Source organism: Taeniopygia guttata, chromosome 6 (genome assembly GCF_048771995.1).
Source record: "Taeniopygia guttata chromosome 6, bTaeGut7.mat, whole genome shotgun sequence".
Classification (NCBI taxonomy): Eukaryota; Metazoa; Chordata; class Aves; order Passeriformes; family Estrildidae; genus Taeniopygia; species Taeniopygia guttata.
In genome coordinates, this window is record NC_133031.1 from 36,347,623 (window position 1) to 36,370,039 (window position 22,417).

The following is a 22,417-nucleotide window of genomic DNA, read 5'->3' on the forward strand; positions in this document are numbered from 1 at the left end:
TTCCAGCTCTCACCCTCGGATCACTCCTCAGCAGCAGCACGGAGTATTAATTGGCTTTTCCCCAATTCTCCAAATCACTTTCCACTGATAGACTTTGGGAGTTTTTGGTTCCAGAATAGAAGAGTGTTACCACGCGGGGACAAAATGATAGTTTGCATTTTTCCATGAATTTGCATCACTATTAGGCATTTTAGACCATGAATCTGACACACAGGTGTAAGTAAATAGAACATCTGTTGATCTTTTTGCTGCGCAGCATTTGCAGCTTTAGGGCTGAGGACTTTGTTTTCCTTCTCCTTGTCCTTCACAGCCACTTCTGGCCATGGCTTCTCTAGAGTTTATGGCACAGTTTTAAATTGAAACATCACTTGAGCCTTGTGTTCAGGTACAGGGAGTTATTTCTGCTGAATAATTCATCGCTTCAGGAGCATCTGGTAAAATGCAGCTGTTTGGGGCTTCCCAGGAGTTTGCTCAGAGCTCTTTGTGCCCTGCCTGTGCACATGCAGGTTTGGCCTGTGTGCCTGAGCGGGCCAGAGTGGTGGTCTTGGCACCTGATGTTTCCCTTATTTTGGGGGTAATCTGCTGTGAGAGCTTCTGCAGAATAAAGTAAGGACTCTGACTTACTCCGAAGGTACTGACTGAGTCCTGAATGTGCATTAAACATGAGCCTGCAGCGAAAGAAAGGTCTGTGCTACCACCAGTTTGTAGACACAGACACACCAGCATTGAGGTGTAACACTGTAAAGTCATCTCTACCATTTTTAAACAACATCATTATATGTATTCATTGTTTGGTTGATTGAAAATAATTCACTTTTTTTGTTTTCCTTATAGGTCAGCAAGTTGGAAAGGGAGAAGAATCAGGAAGTGAAGCAGATCAAGGAGCACGAACAGCATAAAAGCACAGTGGTGGTCACAGAGCTCAAAGTCAAACTTCATGAAGACAAAATGAAGGAGCTCCAAGCTGTTCGAGAAACTCTTCTGAGACAGCACGAAGCCGAGCTGCTCAGAGTAATAAAAATTAAAGACAATGAAATCCAGAGACTCCAGACCCTGCTGAACGCCGTGCGTGAGGGGGGCCCCGACAAGGTGAAAACGGTGCTGCTCACCGAGGCCAAGGAGGAGGCCAAGAAGGGCTTCGAGGTGGAGAAAATCAAAATGCAGCAAGAAATTTCTGAGCTGAAGGGGGCCAAGAAGCAGGTGGAGGAGGCTCTGACGATGGTGATCCAGGCTGACAAGATGAAAGCAGCCGAGATCAGGAGTGTGTACCACCTGCACCAGGAGGAGATCACCCGCATCAAGAGGGAGTGCGAGAGGGAAATCCGCAGGCTGGTACGTGTCGCCCTCTGCTCCTGCACCGCTGCTCGGGGCAGGAAATGTCCGTGCTGGGCTCGCTGGGCGGGTGTGGAACCCCTGGGGCTGCTCCAGCTCTGTTTGCGTTACCAGCAGGAAGGGCAAGCTGGTTTTGAAAAGTATTAGGATGTTTTGTGAGAAACTTCTTTATCCATGTGAGAGCCTGTGGATGGTGTTCACATCAAAGGTAGCACGAAGAGCCCTCAGGTTCCTTGCTGGTCAGGGGAATGCCACTGCAGTTATGTGTCTTGGGTTATGCCCCTATTTCCTCACCAAGGAAACAGATCCTTCCTGATCCACCTTGGTGCCCCAATCTGCCTGCCTTTGCTGGTTCCCATTAACATCCCCTCGTGAGGCTTACACAATCCCAAGTGCTCTTTTTCTGCACCCCTGGGTGCCACCCCCGCAGCAGGGCATTCAGGGCGAGCCCTCTCCATGCCCAGCGTGGTGGTTTGCCCAGGACGGGGGCTGGTTCTGCTCCTGTGTGGCTCCCACCTGAGCAGGGGCTGGGATCTCACCTGGCCCAGCTCACCTGAACCACAGGGACCCTCAGCCTGCCCTCACCCCACCCAGCACCCGGTGCTCAGCTGCAGCTCCGCTCCCAAAGGCAAGAGCCTCTGGCCTGTGGCTGTGGGGATTTCCTCTGGCGTGTGTGGCACTGGGCTGGGAGGATGGTGGTGCTTGGAAAAGAGGAATTCCCTGTGGGAGGAAGCTCCCTCTGAGGGAAGCCCTTGCAGCAGAGCCTGGCAGGCACCAGCACCTGGTGGGGCTCAGGGGGTCATTGCTGCTGCCCTGCCCAGGGGCCTGGGGACGCACCCATGCCCTCCTGATGTGTGTTTTGGGTCTTGTCTCGCTATCTGCGTGGTGTCACCATCGTTCTGTGTCTGCCATGCTGCTTTTCAGCACTCAGTGTCCTGGTACACACCCGTCAGGTCCCTCCTAAGTCATTAGCCCTTAGCTGTTATCCTGTCCTACCACGACAGGAAATAACACACACACGTTAGATGCAAGAAGAGCAACAAGAGAGAGCTTTATTTTTTACTCTGCAATATATAGAATCCCAAAAGTGACCGTGGATTGGAGGATGGAAGTGCCACCTCTCCAACCACACTGGTCAAACCAACAGCCCATCACTTCTCTCCTCCCACAAAGAATGCAAAACAATCATTATTTACGTGAACAGTGTGTGAGAACTCCAGTAGAAATATGTGAACATCAGAAGGCATAGAAAACTTTCAGAAGAACTTTGAAACTTTTAAAAGAACAGGGTGACATTATCCAACCTCTAAATAAATTTAAAATGCCCAAGGAGCTTGCAGTCTGGCCCCAGACCAAAGGCTGGCAGTGTGCCCACGCTGCAGAGACCCTCTGCAGGACCTCCTACCCTGGAGGATGCTGCTACAGCATCACCTGAGCCCAGAGGGCCTGGCGGGGACTGACACCAGCAGTGGAGCGTCCCCTACCTTCATTTAGCCTCCTCTTCTCTCAGACTTTAGCTGTTAAGGGTTTTTCATAGATTAGTTTGTTTTTTATGAAGAGGATATTAAAAATCATTTATAACCAACTGCTTTATTGATGCTGTTCAAATATCCTGCAGTGTAAGTACATTCTTCTCTAACCATACATCACTGGTGCATTGATTTCATACAGCACAGTGAATGGAGGGCTAATGGGCATCCTAAATAAACTTGCTGCATCACATGGAAAGGCCCTGCTAATGGCCTTTAATGCAGAAGCTGTAAAATAAACATGGTCTTACTTATAGGGAACAGAGTGGTTCAAGGGGATGTTATCTAAACTGCCTTTGGAAATCAAACTTTTTTACAGCTCCTGCTTGAAAGAATCAGGTTGGCTCCCTGCACCGATGAAATTACCTGATGCTATGATTTTAGCAAACCCTGAGTGCCTCCTGGGTGGGCTCAGGTGCTCTCAGCTCCATGGACCCCACCTCAGTTATTCTGGTGGGAGCTGCTGGCTCCTGGCACTTGTGGGGAGGGCCCTGATGTTGGGGATGAGGGGCTGAGCAGTGCCCCGTAACAGAGAATCAGGGGCTCTCTGGCACAGCTTTGGGGCATTTTCTGTGCTTGCACTGGCTGGCAGTCTGTGACAGGAGCAGAGGGACAGCCCCAGCCTGGGCAGGGCAGGCTCAGGGTGGAACCAGCAGGAATTTCCCCATGGAAAGGGGCTCAGGGATTGGCACTGCCCAGGGAGGGTTGGAGTGCCCATCCCTGGGGGTGTCCCAGGAATTCTGGAGGTGGCACTCAGGGCTGGGGATGGGGCCCAGCTGGGACTGCAGGCTCTGTGATCTGGGTGTTCTCCAGATAAACCCCCAACGCTCCAGGGCAGTTATCCCTGGGGAAAGGATGCCCATTCCCGGGGGCAAGGCTGGCAGCCCCCAGCTCTGCAGGCAGCACAGGGGGCACTGGGTGTTTTTGGGGTGTGCTCAGGCTGCTCTGAGCCCGGGGCTGTGCTGGCACACGGGGCTGTGCTGTCTGTGCCTGCCCAGGCTGGCTCAGTTCTGCCCCTCCAGCTGGCTCACAGCCTCAGGGCAGGCACTGCAGAGGGAGAAATCCCCTTGCAGATGGTAAGAGTACGTGTGGCTACAGCCTCCTTCGCAGAGGATGGCTAATTTTAGCCAGCCGTTCTTAAATTTCACTTTGTGCATTTTAAACCGCCTGAAAATACTGCATGGCTGTGTTTAATGCCATTTGTATGGGCAGGAGCACTCCCTGCTGGGTGTGTGCACAGCCAGGGAAGCAGCTTTCAGCCTGGAGTGTTCCCCAAGCTTAACTGGCCTTGATGCTTGCTAAGTGGGAGCCAAAATGCAGTGTGGAAAAGAGCATTTAAACTTTCATTAACTCTAGGTTGGTCAGGAAGGAGAAGTTCTGCACAGCCATGGCCACTGCAGCCTCCTCACTCCCACCTCCTTTATCAGGGAAATGAGAAAAACTGAGGAAATAGGATTTGCTAGGTCAAATAATAGACAATAAATACTCACCAATATTCCCCCAGCTCTGGAGCAGACAATAAATACTCATCGATATTCACCCAATTCTGGAGCAGACAATAAATACTCACCAATATTCCCCCAGCTCTGGAGCAGACAATAAATACTCACCAATATTCCCCAGCTCTGGAGCAGACAATAAATACCATCTCTGCTGTTTCCACACTGTCTCTGTCTGTCTGGGGGCTGCAGGCACCAAACTTGTGCCTGTGTCATGTGTGGGAATTTACTCAGGTGAAGGAAGATGTCGATGCTGATGTTTGCTTGTGGTTTATGAAGGTTATGTTTAGGGGTTTTTTTTCTGGAAAACAAACCATTAGTGAAGTGCTGTGAAATGTTTTGCGTTTTCTCATCTCTTTGTTCCTCCCAATTTCATGTGTTGCCTTTGTTGTAATATGTCTTTGTTTCCCTATAAATAAGACTCAACTACACAATATTCTGCTTATTTTAAACAAATAATCATTTAATGATGTGTTATCTTTTCACCTGTGCATCCATTTAGATTTTTCCTCATTAGGCATTTAGCAGAAAGAGCTCAGGTGCTCCAGAGCTTTGTCTTTGTTTCATTCAAAGTCAGCAGGCAGACGTTGAAAGGATGGTTAGTCAATGGCACCCAAAATCCCTTTCATTTGCTGCATTTTGCTGTCCTGATACCTGTGTGACCTGCCAGCGCCTGCCCTGGGTGAGCCAGGCTGGCATTTACTGCAAACACACTCCTTGGAGTGACTGCTGGCTCCCTATGCCATTTTTTCCAGGTTTAGAGACAAAGCAGAGATAAAAGTATTAGCACAGCTCTTACAAGGCAAAATGTTCTTATTGAAGCAGGCCAGGTTTAAAAACTGACCTTTAAACTGAAATGTCTGAAGTCCCAAAAACCGATGGCAAACCCCTTGTGTTTCTGGAGCCTGGCAGCAGCAGGCAGAGCCTGAGGGCTGCGTGTGATTTCTGCCTCCCTTGCAGCCCGTGCCACTCGTGCTGTGGGGGACGTGTCTGTGGGGTCCAGCGTGGGCAGCACTGTGGGCAGCACCCCAGCCCAGCTGGGCTGGGATCAGGGATTTCACTGGGCTGGGATCAGGGATTTCGCTGGGCAGGGCTCAGCTGGGCTGGGATCAGGGATTTCACTGGGCAGGGCTCAGCTGGGCTGGGATTAGGGATTTCACTGGGCTGGGATCAGGGATTTCACTGGGCTGGGATCAGGGATTTCCCTCACTAGGCTGGGATCAGCTGGGCTGGGATCAGGGATTTCACTGGGCTGGGATCAGCTGGGCTGGGATTAGGGATTTCACTGGGCTGGGATCAGGGATTTTGCTGGGCTGGGATCAGGGATTTCACTGGGCAGGGCTCAGCTGGGCTGGAATCAGGGATTTCACTGGGCTGGAATCGGGAATTTCGCTGGGCTGGGATTAGGGATTTCACTGGGCTGGGATCAGGGATTTTGCTGGGCTGGGATCAGGGATTTCACTGGGCTGGGATCAGCTGGGCTGGGATTAGGGATTTCCCTCACTGGGCTGGGATCAGCTGGGCTGGGATTAGGGATTTCCCTCACTAGGCTGGGATCAGCTGGGCTGGGATTAGGGATTTCCCTCACTAGGCTGGGATCAGATGGGCTGGGACCAGGGATTTCCTTTGCTGGGCTGGGATCAGGTATTCCTTCACAGGCAGGACCCAGCCACCCTCGTGGACTCCAGCCAGACCCCAGGGGTCGGATCCTGGCTGATCCCATGGGATGTGCACAGGCCCCTGGCACAGGCAAACAGGGAAGGAGAGCGTTAGAGGTCACTGGGCATTTGTCATTTAAGCATTTCATGATTTTGCATAATGTTTATTATGTGTAAGTAAAACCTCTCATGGAAAAGGAATTGCTCACAAGGGAGATTTCTGGGACAAAATAATTTTAAAAAAATTAATATATTTCTTCTAGGAATTTTGAAAATTTAAAGGATACTGAGGTTTCAATATTTTTCTTTAAAAAATATTAATCCACATTTTCTAGACTGACATCCAAGCAAAATGCTGCAGAATCGTTAAAGTGTTTGAGTGAAGCAATCAAAGTGTGATGTGAATGTCAAGCTTTAATTTTTTTAAAGGCATTCTGCAGTGGTGCTAGGATTTCAGGCCCTGTCCCAGGGTTTCAGCGCAAGCTGCCTGCCGCAGGAGGGATTTATTTCCTGCTGCGTGGCCCTGGAGGAGGGCAGAGCTGGCTCGCTGTCACCGTCACCGTGCTGCGGGGTGGCAGGGCAGCGGGCTGTGCCGCCGTGGGGTGCTGCGGGTGCTGCCGAGCCCTGTGTGACTGTGTTCTGTTCTCCTTGTAGATGGAGGAGATTAAGTTTAAGGACAGAGCAGTCTTCGTGCTGGAGAGAGAGTTAGGGGTGCGAGCCGGGCACGCTCAGAGACTGCAGCTCCAAAAGGAGGCTTTAGATGAACAACTGTCCCAGCTCAAAGAGTCTGACCGGCATCTGAGCAGCCCCAAGCGGGAACTTCCTTATGCAAGTGGTGCAGGAGACGCTTCAGATCATTCGGGAAGCCCTGTAAGCACTTCCACGTGGTTTCACCTGTGCGGGCGCCCAAGCGAGCGACAGAATCTTGATGAGTGCACCCCGGAGCCAGAGCTGTCCCATGGCTGTGCGGGGCCCCACGGCACCCGCGCCCTGCTCGGGCTTTTGTCGTGCCCAAACCCTCGAGATTTCCAACCCAACCTCGCCATGGGAGAGCTTTCGCTTTCTGTCGTTTTGTTTCCCGGTCGGTTTGGTTTGGTTCTGTCAGCAGGGTGAAATTCCTCTGTTCTCTCTCTCCGTTTCCTCACCGTACCATGCTCAGCCACCCGCCTTAGTTTGACAGTTTGACACGATTCTGCCAACAAACGATGCAAATGCATTTCTCACCAAGCGCTGTTTGTGTGCAAGCTCTCGGAGGCGCGAGCTGGGGCTCGGGGAGCAGACGTACGAGGCCAGTTCCCGAGGGAAGGGGAAGGCAGTGCAGGGCAGCAGGGCCCCTGCAGCCCCCCAGCACCCCTTTCCTGCTACTCGCTGTCAGCAGGACACAGAGTGAGCCAAACCTCCTAACCTATTCCCTGCTGTTTGTTCCCTGCAATAGCCAGAACACTGGATTGGAGTCACCCTTCCACAGTGGCTTTTGCAATGTAACTCTGGCCCCTCCCTGCTGGGGACCCCCTTTGCCCAGAAAAGCCCTTGGGTAACTGCCCTCGTGCCTCTGACGTGTGCAGCCTGTCCTCATTGCTGATCCTCATCAAGATTTCTTTTGCAACAGCCTTGATTGTCTCAGTACAAGTGTAAAACTTATACCTGAGCAAGCCTATCTATTTTATTCTTTGGCCCAAGCCTCTCCTGCACCTGTTGAATGAGGAACCCTAGACCTCCCAAAAGTGCCACCAGCACTGTGGGCGCTAATTTGCCGCTCTCTAGTTGTACTCAACTCCTGCCAAAGACCAGAACGAGTCATAGAGAAGGGGAAAAGTCTGTCACGCATGTCAGGAGCTGTAACTCCTCTCTGATTCTGAATGAGAACACATCTACCTATATCTCTATTCATTTCTAATTTGATTGAAGCATTTTCACTCAGATAAAGTGCTACCCCTGTGGCCTTATGAGTGACCCTTTAGGACCCCATAAGGGCCACAGCTTTCTGGAAGAAGAGCTTATTCAATGCACAATTGCATGGATTTTCCCCATTCAGTAATTTTAATACCAGTTTCTTATGACCGAGTCCTCAGAGTGGGCGATGTGTCTGAAGCTCTCAGTTCAACAGTGGCATCATTGGAACACGGCCTTCAGTTTTGATATTTTCTGCTGTTTCCAAGTTTACCATTTGTAAACTTTGTGGTTGCACATTTGTATTGTCACATTTGTGACGTTGTATTTGCATATGCATATACATATGCATATACATACCTCTGCATTTGCATTCTTTGTTACATTTCCACTCCTGACTTTCCACTGGTCTCGCCCCGCAGCTTTCCGTGGTCAGTTGGGTTCCATGGGATACACTGTACACAAAAACGTTTTAAAATGTTTGGATTTGGGTAAAGAAGAAGTTTGAGCTTTGCCAATGTGCTCTTGTGCGCTCACTTACGAGCAGTTATTTGCAGTTGATCTTTGTTTTAGGAACAGCAGTTGGATGAAAAGGACGCCCGGCGCTTCCAGCTGAAAATCGCAGAGCTGAGCGGGATCATCCGCAAGCTGGAGGACAGGAACGCGCTGCTGTCGGAGGAGAGGAACGAGCTGGTGAGCACAGCAGTGCCCGGGCCTGGGGACGTGCTGCCCTGTCCCAGGAACACCCCGGGATTGCTCCCGTGCTGCCTGCAAACGAGGGGCTGCTCCTCCTCTGCTCGGCCTTTGCCGCGGCGCTCCCCTCTGGGCTTGGGTAACAATGGACTTCTAAGATGGCATTAGCTCAAATTGTATGTATTTCTTTTTAAAAATAAGTACATTCCCCACATTGAATGTTTGCTACACAGGCAGAATATCTTCTCTTGTGGGACTGCTCTCTCCCCAGTGGGAAATCCCAAGAGGTTTTGATCAGTTCAGCTTTGCATCAGGAGAAAATACTTCTACTGTGATTGTTACAGAAAGTAGTTAATATATTTGATGAAAAAAACTCCAGAGGTGTTATTTTTCTCTTTATCTTTCAGTTGAAGCGTCTCAGAGAAGCAGAAAGTCAGTATAAGCCCATTTTGGACAAAAACAAACGCCTCAGTAGGAAGAATGAGGAGTTGTCACATGCCTTACGTCGAATGGAAAATAAATTGAAATTTGTGACACAGGAAAATATTGCCATGGTGAGTGGCTGTGCTCCTGGGAGCTGGCGGGATGTGGAGCTGGTGGGGCTCAGGGAGTCAGGCATTGGTTCCATGGGAAACTCTTCCATTCTGGCAAGGCCCCTTCCAACCCAAACTAATCTGGCATTCTATGGTTCACCTTCAGCTTTGCTGCCAGGATCACCTCACGATCCCTGGGAAGTCTGCCCCTGTGGCCCTGCCCCTTTTTCCAGCTGGAGGAGCAGGACCAGCTGGCGTTTGGAGCCTGGATGAGGGCTCAGCAAACGGGGAGCAGGAGAGCTGCCAGGACCACCATTAGAGAGATGGTTTTACTTGCTGTAAAGGGAGAGGCCAGACAAGTCCCTGGCAAAGGCTCCTGATCGTTTCCCCCTCTGCCCCGTGGTTTTTGGATTCTAGAGGCAAAGAACTGGAGTGATAAGGAGACCAAGCTCCCTAAATGACCTTGACCACAGCCAGGAAGAAAGGGAAGTGGATTTCCTGAGACTACAAGTTATTGAGCAGCAAAACATCATTGATGAGCTCTCCAAGGTACGATGGAAGGCTGCTGTTCTCACCTGAGAGCGCCCAAGGGCAGAGCAGAGGAAGCCCAAGGAAGGGGTGGTCGAGGTTCTGGGAGCTGATGGGCAGCAGGGGAACCTGGCAGGCATTTCTGTGCTTAGTAGCAATAGAACTTATCTGTGGTGTGGTGTTTGGGAAAACCCTTTCAGTCTGCATTGGCCTGGCCTGATAGAACCATGTCCTTGCATGTGCTGGTGGCCAGAGCTGGGGGGGAAACTTCAGCTCCTTCAGCTGGACTCACCACTGGGGCTGAAAGTTCCTGTGTGCAGGGAGGGGTCTGCAGTCCTGGGCTTGGGCTTCTGCTTCATTCTTAACACGTTCTCTGTCCTTGGAAACAAAACACCAAAATCATGATACTCCTCTAGAAAATAACTTTTATTTCTTCCCTTTCTTTCTAAGCCTGTCCAGTTACTGACTTTATTTTATTCTTTTTTATTAGACCCTGGAGACTGCTGGCTATGTGAAGAGTGTCATGGTAAGAGTGGCATTATCTTCCTCCTCATCTATATGTGCTTTAAATTGCTGTTCATGGAAAGCAGGCAGGGTACAATAATATTTATTCTCCTTCCTTCTGTGTTCAGCAGTGAGCTGACCCAGGGGTTTCCTCAGAGGAGATTTTTTTATCAACAGTTGCTCACCAGAGAAAAGCACAGTGATGGTGGGGAGGAAAGCTCTAATCCCACCACCCGCCCTGATGGCCGAGGGCAGGTGTCCCCATCTCCAGGGCAGCTCTGTCCCCTTGGAACTGCATTTTGTCACTCTGGCCAGCCCTGGCTTTGTGTGACCCACTCCAGGGCGTGCTCAGCACTGTCCTTGCCTGCCCCATGCCTGTGCTGTGGTGGGCAGGGGTGTTTGGGGTGCCACCACTGATGGGTATTGACAGGATGTGCTGCTCCCATGCCAGGCAGCGAGTTCAATCAGCCCTGCTGCTGGCCCGGGGCTGGCCACCAGGCTGAGCAGCAGCCCCTGGCAGCATCCCCAAGGTTACCACATCCTTGTACCCAGCGGCCAAAACGGGACATCTGAGGGCTTCCCCTTCAGAGCTTCCCTCCCTGCAGTCCTGGCTTTACACGTCCAGAACAGAGACTTTTCTCTGAGTACTGTAAAAAACCAACCTCATACCACAAAGAGGAAGAAAATCTTCCCTGGCAGGGTGGGCAGCCCTGGCACAGGTGCCCAGAGCAGCTGTGGCTGCCCCTGGATCCCTGGCAGTGCCCAAGGCCAGCCTGGATGGGGCTTGGAGCCACCTGGGACAGTGGAAGGTGTCCCTGCCGATGGCAAGGGTGAAAGGAGGTAATATTTAAACTGCCTCCCACCTGGAATTTTATTATTCTATTATTTCCTCTGATTGGAAAAATTGTTGGCAGCAGTAAAGGCTCAAACCTTACTCCAGAGGCACAGAAACCTGCAGAGCCTTAGAGAAGGAGCTGGGCCTGGAAGTGCAGAGATCAAAGAGGCCCTGCAATGGGGCAGTGGGGTGTGTGCCCCTTCCAGAGCCACCAACAGCCACCAGGACAGGGGCAGGAGCAGGGCAAGGGCTGCAGGGCCATGGTCACCCGGGGAGCAGCTCCAAGGGACACCCAAACCCTCAGCATGAACCTTACCATCAGTTTATTCTAGTTTGATTTTCATGGACATACAGAGCAATTTCTAGTTGTCTGTGGCAAACCTGAAAGATGTTGGAGTAAATAACCTGGGAGTGGTGACAGTGTGGGACAGCGGCCAGCAGGGACATCCCTGTCTGCTGCTTCCCCGGTGGCTCCTTGTGCTGATGTGGTTAATTCCAATCCCTGCTCTCTGAAAACAGCCAACACGTGTCTCTGACTCTTGCAGGAACGTGATAAGCTGCTACGGTTCAGGAAGCAGAGGAAAAAAATGACAAGAATTCCTAAGGTAAAAAACAAAACCTTCTAGGTGACACACTGATGGACAGTGCTGGGTGCTGAGCACCTCAGGGCCATGGCAGTGTTCTCCTCAAGGGTCTGCAAATGCGTCCTGAACTTAAATTTGGGTGATGGGGTTCAAGGACATTGACAGACTGTATTGGGATGTTCAAGCAGGGGCAGGGGACCTGTTTGCATCGAGCATTCTGAGCCTTTTCATGCTCTGCATTGACCCTGTGGGACTTCAGTGGGATGTGGTTCTTAAGAGCAGACAAATTTTATGATTTAACACATCTCCAAATGATCTTCTAATGGTGCTGCCTGAAAACATGTGTATGTAGTAAATAATTCATGATGGAGTTTAGTAACATGTGGAAATTGCTGGTTAGGGAAGCAATGGTTGGAGCTCAGGGAAAAAGGAGTGTTGGTTAATGAGGGCTTGGCAGGGTGTTAATGTAAATATTAACACTGAAATGTCACAGCAGGGTTCAATCTCAGGGCTGCCAGTGTGCTGTGATCCACAAATGAACAATTAGAGTGAGGCTGGAGCTAATGAACCTATGAATAACTAATTGAGGTAGATGGGAGATAACTCCTGTCATCCCCAAAATCACATCCAGGCCTTCCAGGGAGTCAGTTCTGCTCTCTGAAAGCTGGGGGGGCTTTGGACAAGGGATGAGGGACAGGACCCAGGGAATGGCTCCCACTGCCAGGGCAGGGCTGGATGGGAGATTGGGAATTGGGAATTGTTCCCTGGCAGGGTGGGCAGGGCTGGGATGGAATTCCCAGAGCAGCTGTGGCACCCCTGGATCCCTGGCAGTGCCCAAGGCCAGGCTGGACACTGGGGCTGGAGCAGCTGGGACAGTGGGAGGTGTCCCTTCCACATTCTGAGGTTCTGTGATTCTCCATCAAAAGTTACCCGCTGCAAATTAAAACCAAAGGCCGAAATCTAGGCATGTTTTTGTAAATCATCACTTAAAAGTATCTTTAGAGCTGTGAAGTGTTGTCTTTGACTTTCAAGCATTTACAGTAGATGTTTTTTTACCACCATTTCTTTAAACAAAAAGCAGTTTTGAGTGGAAAACTGGATTTCTTCACACCACGAACACATTGCTGTGGTGATTAATTTCAAGTACAATATTTTTGAAGATCTGACTTTTCATGTGAAAGCTGTGGTGCTGACAGGAGGGACACCATGGTGATGCCAGGGGATCAAAAGATGTTTCAGTGCACGGCTCTCCCCTCGTGCTGAGGTGAACACTCAAAATAAAAGGAGTGTTTGGCCATAGAGAAATTGGCAGGGAAATGCATTTAAGCAGGCAGGGCCTGGGAGGTGTCACAAATGTGCCAGCTGAGGGATTCCAGCAGTTCCAGGCTCCGACTGAGCTCTGCCGTGGGGTGAAGGTTTTACAGACACACGTGGGAAGGGCTGGGCCGGTTCTGGAGGAGCAGCAGGGAGAGACGAGGGTGCTGAGCCTGGAGGGGAGGGTGCTGCAGCCCCAGGGCCGGCTGTGCGTCCCGGTGCCAGGGCTGTGTGTCTGTCCTAGTGCCAGGGCAGTCTGTCCAGCTGCAGGGGCAGTCTGTCTGTCCTAGTGCCAGGGCTGTGTGTCCGTCCTGGTGCTAGGGCTGTCTGTCTGTGCCGGTGCCAGGGCTGTCTGTCCAGCTGCAGGGGCAGTCTGTCCAGATGCCAGGGCAGTCTGTCCAGGTGCAGGGCAGTCTGTCCAGGTGCAGGGGCAGTTTGTCCAGTGCCAGGGCAGTCTGTCCAGGTGCAGGGGCAGTCTGTCTGTCCAGATGCCAGGGCAGTCTGTCCAGCTGCAGAGGCAGTCTGTCCAGATGCCAGGGCCACTCCCTGACCCCGCTCTCCGTCAGAAGCCGGTGGTGGAGACGTTCTATGGCTACGACGAGGAGGCTTCCCTGGAGTCCGATGGCTCCTCCATCTCCTACCAAACCGACCGCACTGACCAGACCCCCTGCACGCCTGAGGACGACCTGGAGGAGGTACTCCCCAAAACCTCTCTTGCTCTGGTTGTAACCTTGCTGCTGGTTTTTAATGAAATCCCTGCTCTGTTCCATCATTTCTGTCTCTCATTGCTGTTCTCTCATATCTCCTACCGTTCTGTCGCCTCAGACCACAAAATGAGACACTCCTGTTAAATTTGGTACTGTGCATGTTGGTCAGTATCTCTAAATCTCAGGTCTTCAGGAACTCCACAACTTCCCGCCAAGCTGGAAATCTCATATCCTGAGAATATTGAATTTATGGCAGGTTTGCAGGTCTGAAATCTGAGAAATTGGACAGGCCTTGGGAGGTGTGCTCACTCTGCGCCTGGCTGCAGGTTTTGGCAGCTGCAGTTTGGGCCAGCCCAGCCCAACACCGAGCAGAAAGGTCTGTGCTGGTGGAGGGAGAAGGGAGCAAATGCTGCCCTGAAGCTCAGTGCTCCAGGGGAAGGCTGGATCCTGTCTGGGCTCCAGAGGCTCTGAGAGCAGAGCACGCAGATGTAACACAAATTAAAGGGATTATTCCCTGTATTTGCCAGGGCTTCCCCACAAATGCACTCCCCAGTGCGTGTCAGATCACTGGCCCATTACGCAGCTCTGGGCTTAACAAGAATCCTGTAATAACCAAGAATTTCCACTGATGATGTGCAGCCTTTTCACGGTGTGCTGGCTGCAGGAGAGTCATTCAACCTGCTGAAAGGGAGCCTGCACGATTCCTCACTCCACCATCAAAGATACCTGATGGTTACCAGGCTGCACTGCAGGAAATCTGAATGTATTTGTGTATGTATGAGGCTGTTTATTTTTCATTCCTGTTTGGCATTCTTCCCCCCGTTCAGCCAGTGGGAAGTTGGTGCATGCACCCAGCCATGTCACTCCATTTCATGTTGAGTGAAATATTCCGGTCAGCCTGACATGAAAGCATTCCATACTGGAAATTGTAAGGAGGGGGAAGAAGATGAAGGGTTCCTTTCATGTTGCTGTCACCACTTCTACAACTATTAACTCTGGGTTGGTGTTTTAATAATTGAGTGAGGCTGTCAGGCTTGGTTTCCTTTCCAAATTGAAACCTTTTGTTGTTAAAGAAAGCTGCATTTTCACCTTTAATGTGAAGATTTTCCCTGTTCCAGTAAGAAAGGGCAGTGCAGTCATTGGTGTGCTATATGGAAGGTAAGCTTTTATCTTTCCAAGGCAGGGATTATCTTTTTATTTCTGTATTGCATTTCCTGGAGGTAAGAGCGTGCAAGAGATGTGTAGGGGAAGGAGGGGAGGCAGCTTGAGGGCATTTAACCAAAATGTTTTGTACCGTGCTTCCAAATTGCATTTCAAAAGTGGTGATTTTGGCACTTTTAAGAGAAAGCAGAGCCAACCCCCTGTCTCTTTGTGCTCCAGGGCATGGCCAAGGAGGAGACGGAGCTGCGGTTCCGGCAGCTGACGATGGAGTACCAGGCCCTGCAGCGCGCCTACGCCCTGCTGCAGGAGCAGGTCGGGGGCACCCTGGATGCAGAACGAGAAGTCAAGGTCTGCATGGCTCATCCTGCATGCAGTGGGGCTGTGGGACGGGGAGGGAGGGTGGGGACCTGCAGGGCTGGGCTCAGGCTGTCCTGCAGCTCACCTGGGGCTCAGCTCCAGGCACTCGGTGCTGCCAGCCCCCTGGGAAGGGGCTGTGAGGATCCACCCCTGCTGCAGCTCGGGCTCTTCACCTCTGATCAGCTCAAGGGAAATCCAGGGAGACTTTTTTATGGGAAATCCTTGAAAGTAAGCTCTCTTTCTATAAAGAGCTAGGACAGATAGCCTTAAATATGTAATGTGTGCTCTTAATTCCTTCTGGGCTCTGAGAGATTACATGATTCCTCATAAAATGTTTAGAAGGCTTATAGCTGAGATTTTTCTGTTAATTAAATTGCAAAGTGCCCTGTGCCTGTGTGCCTCAGAGTCTCCATGGCTCTGGACGCTGGCCTGAAGTGCTGCTTTTGTTAGGAGCTTGCTGTGTGTGCCAAGGAGTCACAGAGGAGCTGTTCCCCATGGGGGTGGGCAGGGCTGGGATGGAATTCCCAGAGCAGCTGTGGCACCCCTGGATCCCTGGCAGTGCCCAAGGCCAGGCTGGACACTGGGGCTGGAGCAGCTGGGACAGTGGGAGGTGTCCCTGCCATGGCAGGGGGGCACTGGGTGGGATTTGGGGTCCCTTCCCTCCTAAACCATTCCATGACTCCCTGGAGGGCTGCAGGATGGGTCATGCCCAGCCTGCAAAGGTGAGTGTAGCCAGGAAAGGGACAAATTTGCTGTTTAACAGGATAAATGTGCCTGCAGAGCCTTAATTTGTTCCTACACCTGTTCTGTGAAGGTGTAGGAGCACTGGGAGTGGGTCAAGGTGTGATGCATGAAAACTGACAGTCCCTGAAGTGCTCCCAGAATGATCATCTAGTCTGAAACATCGGGGATTGCAGCTGGAAGGAAAATTCCAGTGAGCCAGGCCATGCCCAGCTGTGAGAGTGACAGGGTTTTAGTCTTTTCATAGTGGGCCAAAGGAGGCTCCAGTGTAGGTCATGCAAACAAAATCACTTTCAGTGTAAATAATGGGATAAATGGTAGAGAAATGGCTCAAGGAAAGAAAACGTTCTATGAAAGTATGTAACAAATACAACAACTGACAATAATTACATTTGTTCTCCAGAAAATGTGTAGGAATGTGGTGTCTATTTAAATAAGCAGGAAGCTACAAAGATAGTAAAAAATGAGAAATGGGTGTGAAATAGGTATGGCACTAAATCACAGATAAGGCTCTAAGTCATAGATAAGGACCAAAGGCACAAAGGTCGATGAAATCTGCCAGTTTGTAATGGGGGCTCTGTTCTGATTGTTTAACGTGCCCCAAATTTAAGGGAACCAGGTGTGCCCAGAATTGTGCCATAATAATTTTCATTTGTTTTCCTGGAGAAAGGAAGGAGGCTCTGGCTGTAGCCTGCCAAGACCAGCTGTGAGGGGCCAGCTCTGCTTTGCCATTTTGTTAATCTTGAGTTAAATCTCAAAATCAGTAACCCTATCTCCCAGACTGGATTTCATTTCATTTGATTATTTGATACTCTGTGCTCAGCTGTGAATTTCTTTTGTCAAAAAGCTTTCAAAATAATTTGTTAAAAGATTTCAAAATAATTTGTTAAAAGCATTTGGTGTTTTAAAAATTTTTCTGTAACTGCATTAGGTTTGGTCTTTCAGAGAAAGTTCGATTTAAAAAAAAATTATTTTAAATTATTCTTCATAGATTGTTTTGGGTTTTTTAATTTCTCTCTCATATCCCACAGACACGTGAGCAGCTCCAAGCAGAAATACACCGGTCCCAGGCTCAGATAGAAGACCTGGAGAAGGCTCTGGCTGAGCAGGGACAGGTAATGCTGACTCCAGCCCCTTCCCCACCTCTCTGCTGGGGGACCAGAAAGGTTCCCAGGCTGATTGCAGCTTGTCCACCACTTCTGCAGACAAAAAAAGAATAACTCAACAAAGCCAAAAAAAACCCTCCAAAAAAATCCAAACCACAACAGCAGTAAACAGAAAATGTTTCTGAGAACAACAAAATATTAAATAATTCAATTGTTGCTTTCCCAGCTTAACCTCTTATTGTTGTTCTTGCTGCTAAACCATGTTCTGGGTTTGTGGGTTTTATATATTCCTCAGACTAAGAGATTAGCTTCCAAATAAAGTTCAGTCTGCCTGATCTGCAGAAATATGTAACTTGTATTTAGCAAAATAGAAATTTGATAGTAAACACGTAGTTGGAAATATCCCTTTTAATGCAAACCAGATTTCACCTGAAAGAGTTTTTTAGCCACTGGAATGTTTTTATTCAGTTTATGTACTATACAGCCGTTAAATTATATGGACAAGTTTAGCTTAGGAAGTTATTTTAGGAAGTAATGGAGGTCGAGTTTCACAGCTCTCACTGTTCTGCGCCTCTGTGTGTGAGATTCAGTGAAATCTTGCTGCTGTGCTGTTGCAGCTTCACCTGCACTGTTGTTCATTTCCTCCCCAAGGACATGAAGTGGATTGAGGAGAAGCAGGCCTTGTACAGAAGGAATCAGGAACTGGTAGAAAAGGTATTTAATGTCTCTATTTGCATTATTCAAATAACATTTGTGTCTTGAGGGGCGCAGAAGGTGCAGCATTCTGATCTGTATGGCACAGCCCTGCTGGAAGTAACTCATGTTTAACACGAGATCCTTATAAAGCTGCTGGAGAAGTGGAGTTGTGCATTCCCATGCGTGTCTGTGCAAGGTGCACGAGGACAGCTGTGGCATTCACATGCTCTGGACAGAGAGGGACTTAGCTTTGCCAGGATTTCTCCTGAGAGAAGCAGAGAAAAGCCAGTTCTTATCTGATTCACTGTTTGTGCCCATGTGGAATGTGTTCTGGAGGTGGTTTACCCAAGGTGATTGCTGGATTAGGTTCTGGTGATGGTGTTTGGATTCATGGACCAGTTGGATCCAGCTGTGTCGGACTCTCAGAGAGAGTCACGGGTTTTCTGTCTCGTTAGTGATGTAGGTAGTTAGTGATAGTGCTTGTTAGTGTAATATAGAGTATAATATAGCATAACAAAGTCATTGATGAGCCTCCTGCCATCACTGGAGTTCAGAGCTCGTTCCTCCCCATCGGGCATCCCAGCACGGACAGGCGGTGGCCGGGGCTCAGCCCTGCCCTGCCCAGCACCCCGTGCCCGGGCTGTGCCCGCAGAGCTCAGGACGTGCCCTGTGCTTGGCAGATCAGGCAGATGGAGGCCGAGGAGGCGCGCCTCAAACACGACGTGCAGGACGCGAAGGACCAGAACGAGCTGCTGGAGTTCAGGATCCTGGAGCTGGAGGTGAGCACAGCCCGGCCCTGCCGGGCACAGCGGCGCTGGGGGCACGGCAGAGGGGCACCCTGCAGGGAGGGACCCAAGCACGGGTGCCAGAGGAGAGCCACAAACACCACCAGGGCTGATGGTGGCTCCTTGTGGCAGGAGGGTGGGGTGCTGTCAAGAGTCCAGGACATCCCTCTGGCTGCCCTGGCTGGCTCCAGACCCTGGCAGGGGCTCAGAGACCCTGGCACGAAGTCAAAAACACCCGTGGCTTTGATTTTAGCCTGTGGAAAAAACTGCCAACTCTGTGTGAGGAATTGCAAACCACAAGGGTTTGAGTAATGTGGTAGCTGAATTAACACAGGGTGGAAAAGTAGAGTTTTGGGATTTTAGAATGGGGTTCAAGGGGGTACAAGATGGAGGGATTTGGGCATGTCCTGGCCTTCTTCTCCTTCTCCTTGCCCTCCATGTCTTGGTGTGATTGTGACACTTTTCTATTGGTTTGAGGCAGAGATTCACAGTCTAACACAGATGATGGGAATTGGTAATAAATTGCAAACATCCACACGTGGTTTTAAGTACATAATGTGGGAGCTGCCCAAGGCTCAGGGCAGAATGCCATGGTGGACTTGCTAGGCAGAGCTTGGCAGGTCAGAGAGAGAATGTTCAGATAAGGGAAAATAAACAACCTTGAAAACACAACCAGACGCATTCCAGGCTCCTCCTTTGGCTGTGTCGGGCTAGGGGAGCAGAGACTCTTTGCGATCTCGGGGTCACCCTGACCTTCAGAACCCCAAGAGATCGCCAGGGTGCAGTGAGCTCCTAGGGCCCTGCCAAGGCAGACCATCCCAGCACGCTGTGCTGTGACACAGCCGGGGTGACCAAGGCTTGCTGTCCTTTCAGGAGAGAGAGAGACGCTCCCCGGCCATCACCTTCCACCACGGCCCCTTCACGGAGGGGAAGAGCCCTCTGCAGGTGTACTGCGAGGCCGAAGGTGTAACAGTAAGGGATGCTCCTTTCCTCTCCTCCTCCCCCTGAGCAAAGCCAGATGCCTGTGCTGACTCCTGCTTCTCCACTTCTCTCTTGTCAGGACATCGTAGTAGCAGAGCTGATGAAAAAGTTGGACATTTTAGGGGATAACGCCGTAAGTGTATGTTCCTTTAATAAATTGTGCATGCTTTTGGGAATATCTGTCCTCGTGTGGAGTGAGCAAAGCTGCCTGGTTTGGTGCTGCACAGCCTGTGCTGCCTCTGCTCGGGGATGAGCAAAGCATTTCTGGCATTTAAAGGTTTTGCTGCTGCCTGAAGACCGAAGTGTGGGGCTCGTGTCACCCCATTGCTTTGAGATCCCTGTGACTCTGAGAGTGATGCTGCTGTTTGGGGCTTTCTGGCCGCTGGTCACACACAGTTTCTTGATTTGCTTGCTCTGCATTTGCTTTGCTTTTGCATTTCAGCAGCTGTGTACTTTGAGTTTGCCTTATAACCCATTAACCCTTAATACTAACCGGGATATTAAACAAGAAGTGAAAACAGCGCTGTGAAAAGGAGAAGCAAACAAGAAACTTGTGAGTGCTTCTTCAGCAGGTGGCAGTGAATAACTGCACATGGCTATGCACATGGAGGGCACACACACCTGCGGGTCTCCCCCTGTGCTCTCCTCCATCAGCAGAGCCCCAGGGCTGGGAGGGGCCAAGGAGAGCAGAGCCCCTCTCCAGCCTGGGGTCTCACAGAACCCTCCTGGCAGAGCCCACCCCAGCATGGGGCTGCAGAAGGGTCCCCACTGTTCTCACACCTGGGCTGCCCCTGCTCTCCCTCTGGACAGGTTGGACAGCAGCCAAACGCCATCCCCAGAGGCATGGCACAACCAGAACTGTAAACACCTGAGGGTGGGCAGCCCTGGCACAGGTGCCCAGAGCAGCTGAGGCTGCCCCTGGATCCCTGGCAGTGCCCAAGGCCAGGCTGGACACTGGGGCTGGAGCAGCTGGGACAGTGGGAGGTGTCCCTGCCATGGCAGAGGGGCACTGGATGGGATTCAGGGTCTCTTCCCACCCAGAGCATGCCAGGATTCCCTGATTCAATCCCTGCAGGATGGCACTGCCATGTCCCAGCAGTGCCTGAGGCTGAAGCTCTCCATGGTCCCCCTGCTCAGCCCCTGCCTGACCCTGACTCAGGTCCCACCCCAGCGAGGCCCAGGCCCTTCTCCTGTGACCCTGTGGGCACACTGAACCTTGGGATGGAATGCAAAGCCCAGCTCCAGTACTTTGATTTTTTTGAGAAAGCAACAGAAGATGATGGAACAGCCAACATCTCCATAAATGCTTCCCAAAATCATCTCTTGGCTGCACAAAGTGAGGATGATGCATGGGGTGAGCACTGCATCTCTTCTCCCCAGGGCTCTTTGTGCTGAGCTTGATCTTGTCCTGCGTCAACGTGTGTTTATCCTGTTGGGTACAAATAGATCCAGCGTCCCTTTTCTTGTCAGTAAATATGAGAATTTTGGAAGAATTGTGTATGACAAGGACTGGTAATGAATAGTGACAATGCCTTTCACAATGATTTTGCATTGCAATTTTAATTTTCTCTGCCTCAATTTATTGTTCCTCAGCCATATTTAATTGCAGCCGTGTTTGAAACAGCAGTGGCCCGAGTAGTGGGTTAGCAGGGAGACGCTGGGGTTTGTTGTAATTGTGCTCTGCTTTGGTGCAGAATCTGACCAACGAGGAGCAGGTGGTCATCATCCAGGCCAGGACTGTCCTGACGCTGGCTGAGAAGGTGAGGCCCACGGGCTGGGTGGGTGGGCAGCAGGGCAGCACGCCTGCTCCTGGTGTTTGACAGTGCCCAGCCCTCTGGGCAGGGCTCGGAGGGAGCTGCAGCCCCTCACAGAGGCTTTGTGCAGCCAGCAGTGCAGCCAGAGCTGAGCTCAAGGTGTGGCTGAGCTCAAGGGCAGGGCCAGGGTGAAATGCGGCTCTGCAGGGAATGCAGCGCTGAAATGCGGCTCTGCAGGGAATGCAGCGCTGCAGCCGATGCGCTCTGCTCTCTGAGCAGGAGCTGCCTGCTGGCACAAGCCCTGCTCCCGGGCCCTGCTCAGTGCCTCTGCTCTGCTCTGCTCCCCAGTGGCTCCAGCAGATCGAGGTGACCGAGTCTGCACTGCAGCAGAAGATGCTGGACCTGGAGAACGAGAAGGTACCGGGAGGGCCGGGGGGACGTGGCGGGGGCCGTGCTGCTCTCTGACAGCCTGCCTTGCTCCCCAGGAGCTGTTCAGCAAGCAGAAGGGCTACCTGGACGATGAGCTGGACTTCAGGAAGCAGTCCCTGGACCAGGCTCACAAGGTGAGGGTTGTCAGAGGTGGCAGATTGGGACACTGGGCCAGCTCACTGCCCACTGCTCTGCCCCTGGGCAAGCTGCGCTCGGGCAGTGCTGCTGTGGAGTCCCCGAGGGCTGCACGGGATCAGAGTTCAGAAATCCTCTGCACCCTGGACTAACCAGGGCTTCCTCGTGCCCAGAATTCCCGGGTTTGAGTGGATAGCACCTGAACATTAACCTACTCAACACCAGCTTTAATTCAGCCAAAGCTTCAGTAAAAGACTGATAAGGAAATTGGGTTTTCAGCAATTTGTCTTAAGTTTAAAAAAAATATATTTTATCCCACACATTTCCTTGGATTTTGGATTGCACCCTCTGTACCCAGAGCAGCTGGAGGTATTCTGGGATGTGTAAATTTGGAATTAAACTGCTTTTAGGTCAGGTCCATCATTAGCTGATCCTGAGGCATTTCACCCATCTTTTCAGTCATCACCTGTCTTGTTTCTATCAGTGAGAGAAATGTTCTATACATATCCACAAAAGGCATGAAGTTTCCTCTCAGTTTATCTCATTTTTCCAGTTCTACATAAACCTAGAGCACAGTTACACTTTCTGAAGGTCAGGAAGTGTTTATGCCTCTGTTTCTGCCTCCTGTTGGCTCTTTGTGTCTTGAACCATTTGGGGGAGCTTTTG

At 50.9% G+C, this 22,417-nt stretch overlaps 1 protein-coding gene across 18 annotated transcripts in view; it reads left to right on the plus strand.

Moving 5' to 3' along the window:
* The window catches only part of JAKMIP3 (Janus kinase and microtubule interacting protein 3), a 55,373-nt gene that overhangs the window by 20,144 nt on the left and 12,812 nt on the right, over positions 1 to 22,417 (plus strand). For 7 of the 18 annotated variants that reach the window (XR_012056786.1, XM_072931379.1, XM_072931371.1 and 4 more), the window contains exons 4-20: positions 835 to 1,332; positions 6,673 to 6,888; positions 8,482 to 8,601; positions 9,009 to 9,155; positions 9,552 to 9,683; positions 10,153 to 10,188; positions 11,547 to 11,606; positions 13,466 to 13,594; positions 14,987 to 15,115; positions 16,897 to 16,980; positions 17,623 to 17,685; positions 18,348 to 18,446; positions 19,326 to 19,424; positions 19,513 to 19,572; positions 21,128 to 21,193; positions 21,536 to 21,604; positions 21,673 to 21,750. Coding sequence is in view for 15 of the 18 variants with exons in the window: in XM_072931379.1 (XP_072787480.1) it covers positions 835 to 1,332; positions 6,673 to 6,888; positions 8,482 to 8,601; positions 9,009 to 9,155; positions 9,552 to 9,683; positions 10,153 to 10,188; positions 11,547 to 11,606; positions 13,466 to 13,594; positions 14,987 to 15,115; positions 16,897 to 16,980; positions 17,623 to 17,685; positions 18,348 to 18,446; positions 19,326 to 19,424; positions 19,513 to 19,572; positions 21,128 to 21,193; positions 21,536 to 21,604; positions 21,673 to 21,750 (2,085 nt within the window). In the remaining 3 variants the exon portion in view is untranslated. The remainder of the gene's footprint in view (positions 1 to 834; positions 1,333 to 6,672; positions 6,889 to 8,481; positions 8,602 to 9,008; positions 9,156 to 9,551; positions 9,684 to 10,152; positions 10,189 to 11,546; positions 11,607 to 13,465; positions 13,595 to 14,986; positions 15,116 to 16,896; positions 16,981 to 17,622; positions 17,686 to 18,347; positions 18,447 to 19,325; positions 19,425 to 19,512; positions 19,573 to 21,127; positions 21,194 to 21,535; positions 21,605 to 21,672; positions 21,751 to 22,417) is intronic. The other 11 variants (XR_012056784.1, XM_072931372.1, XM_072931374.1 and 8 more) reach the window with 10 other exon arrangements.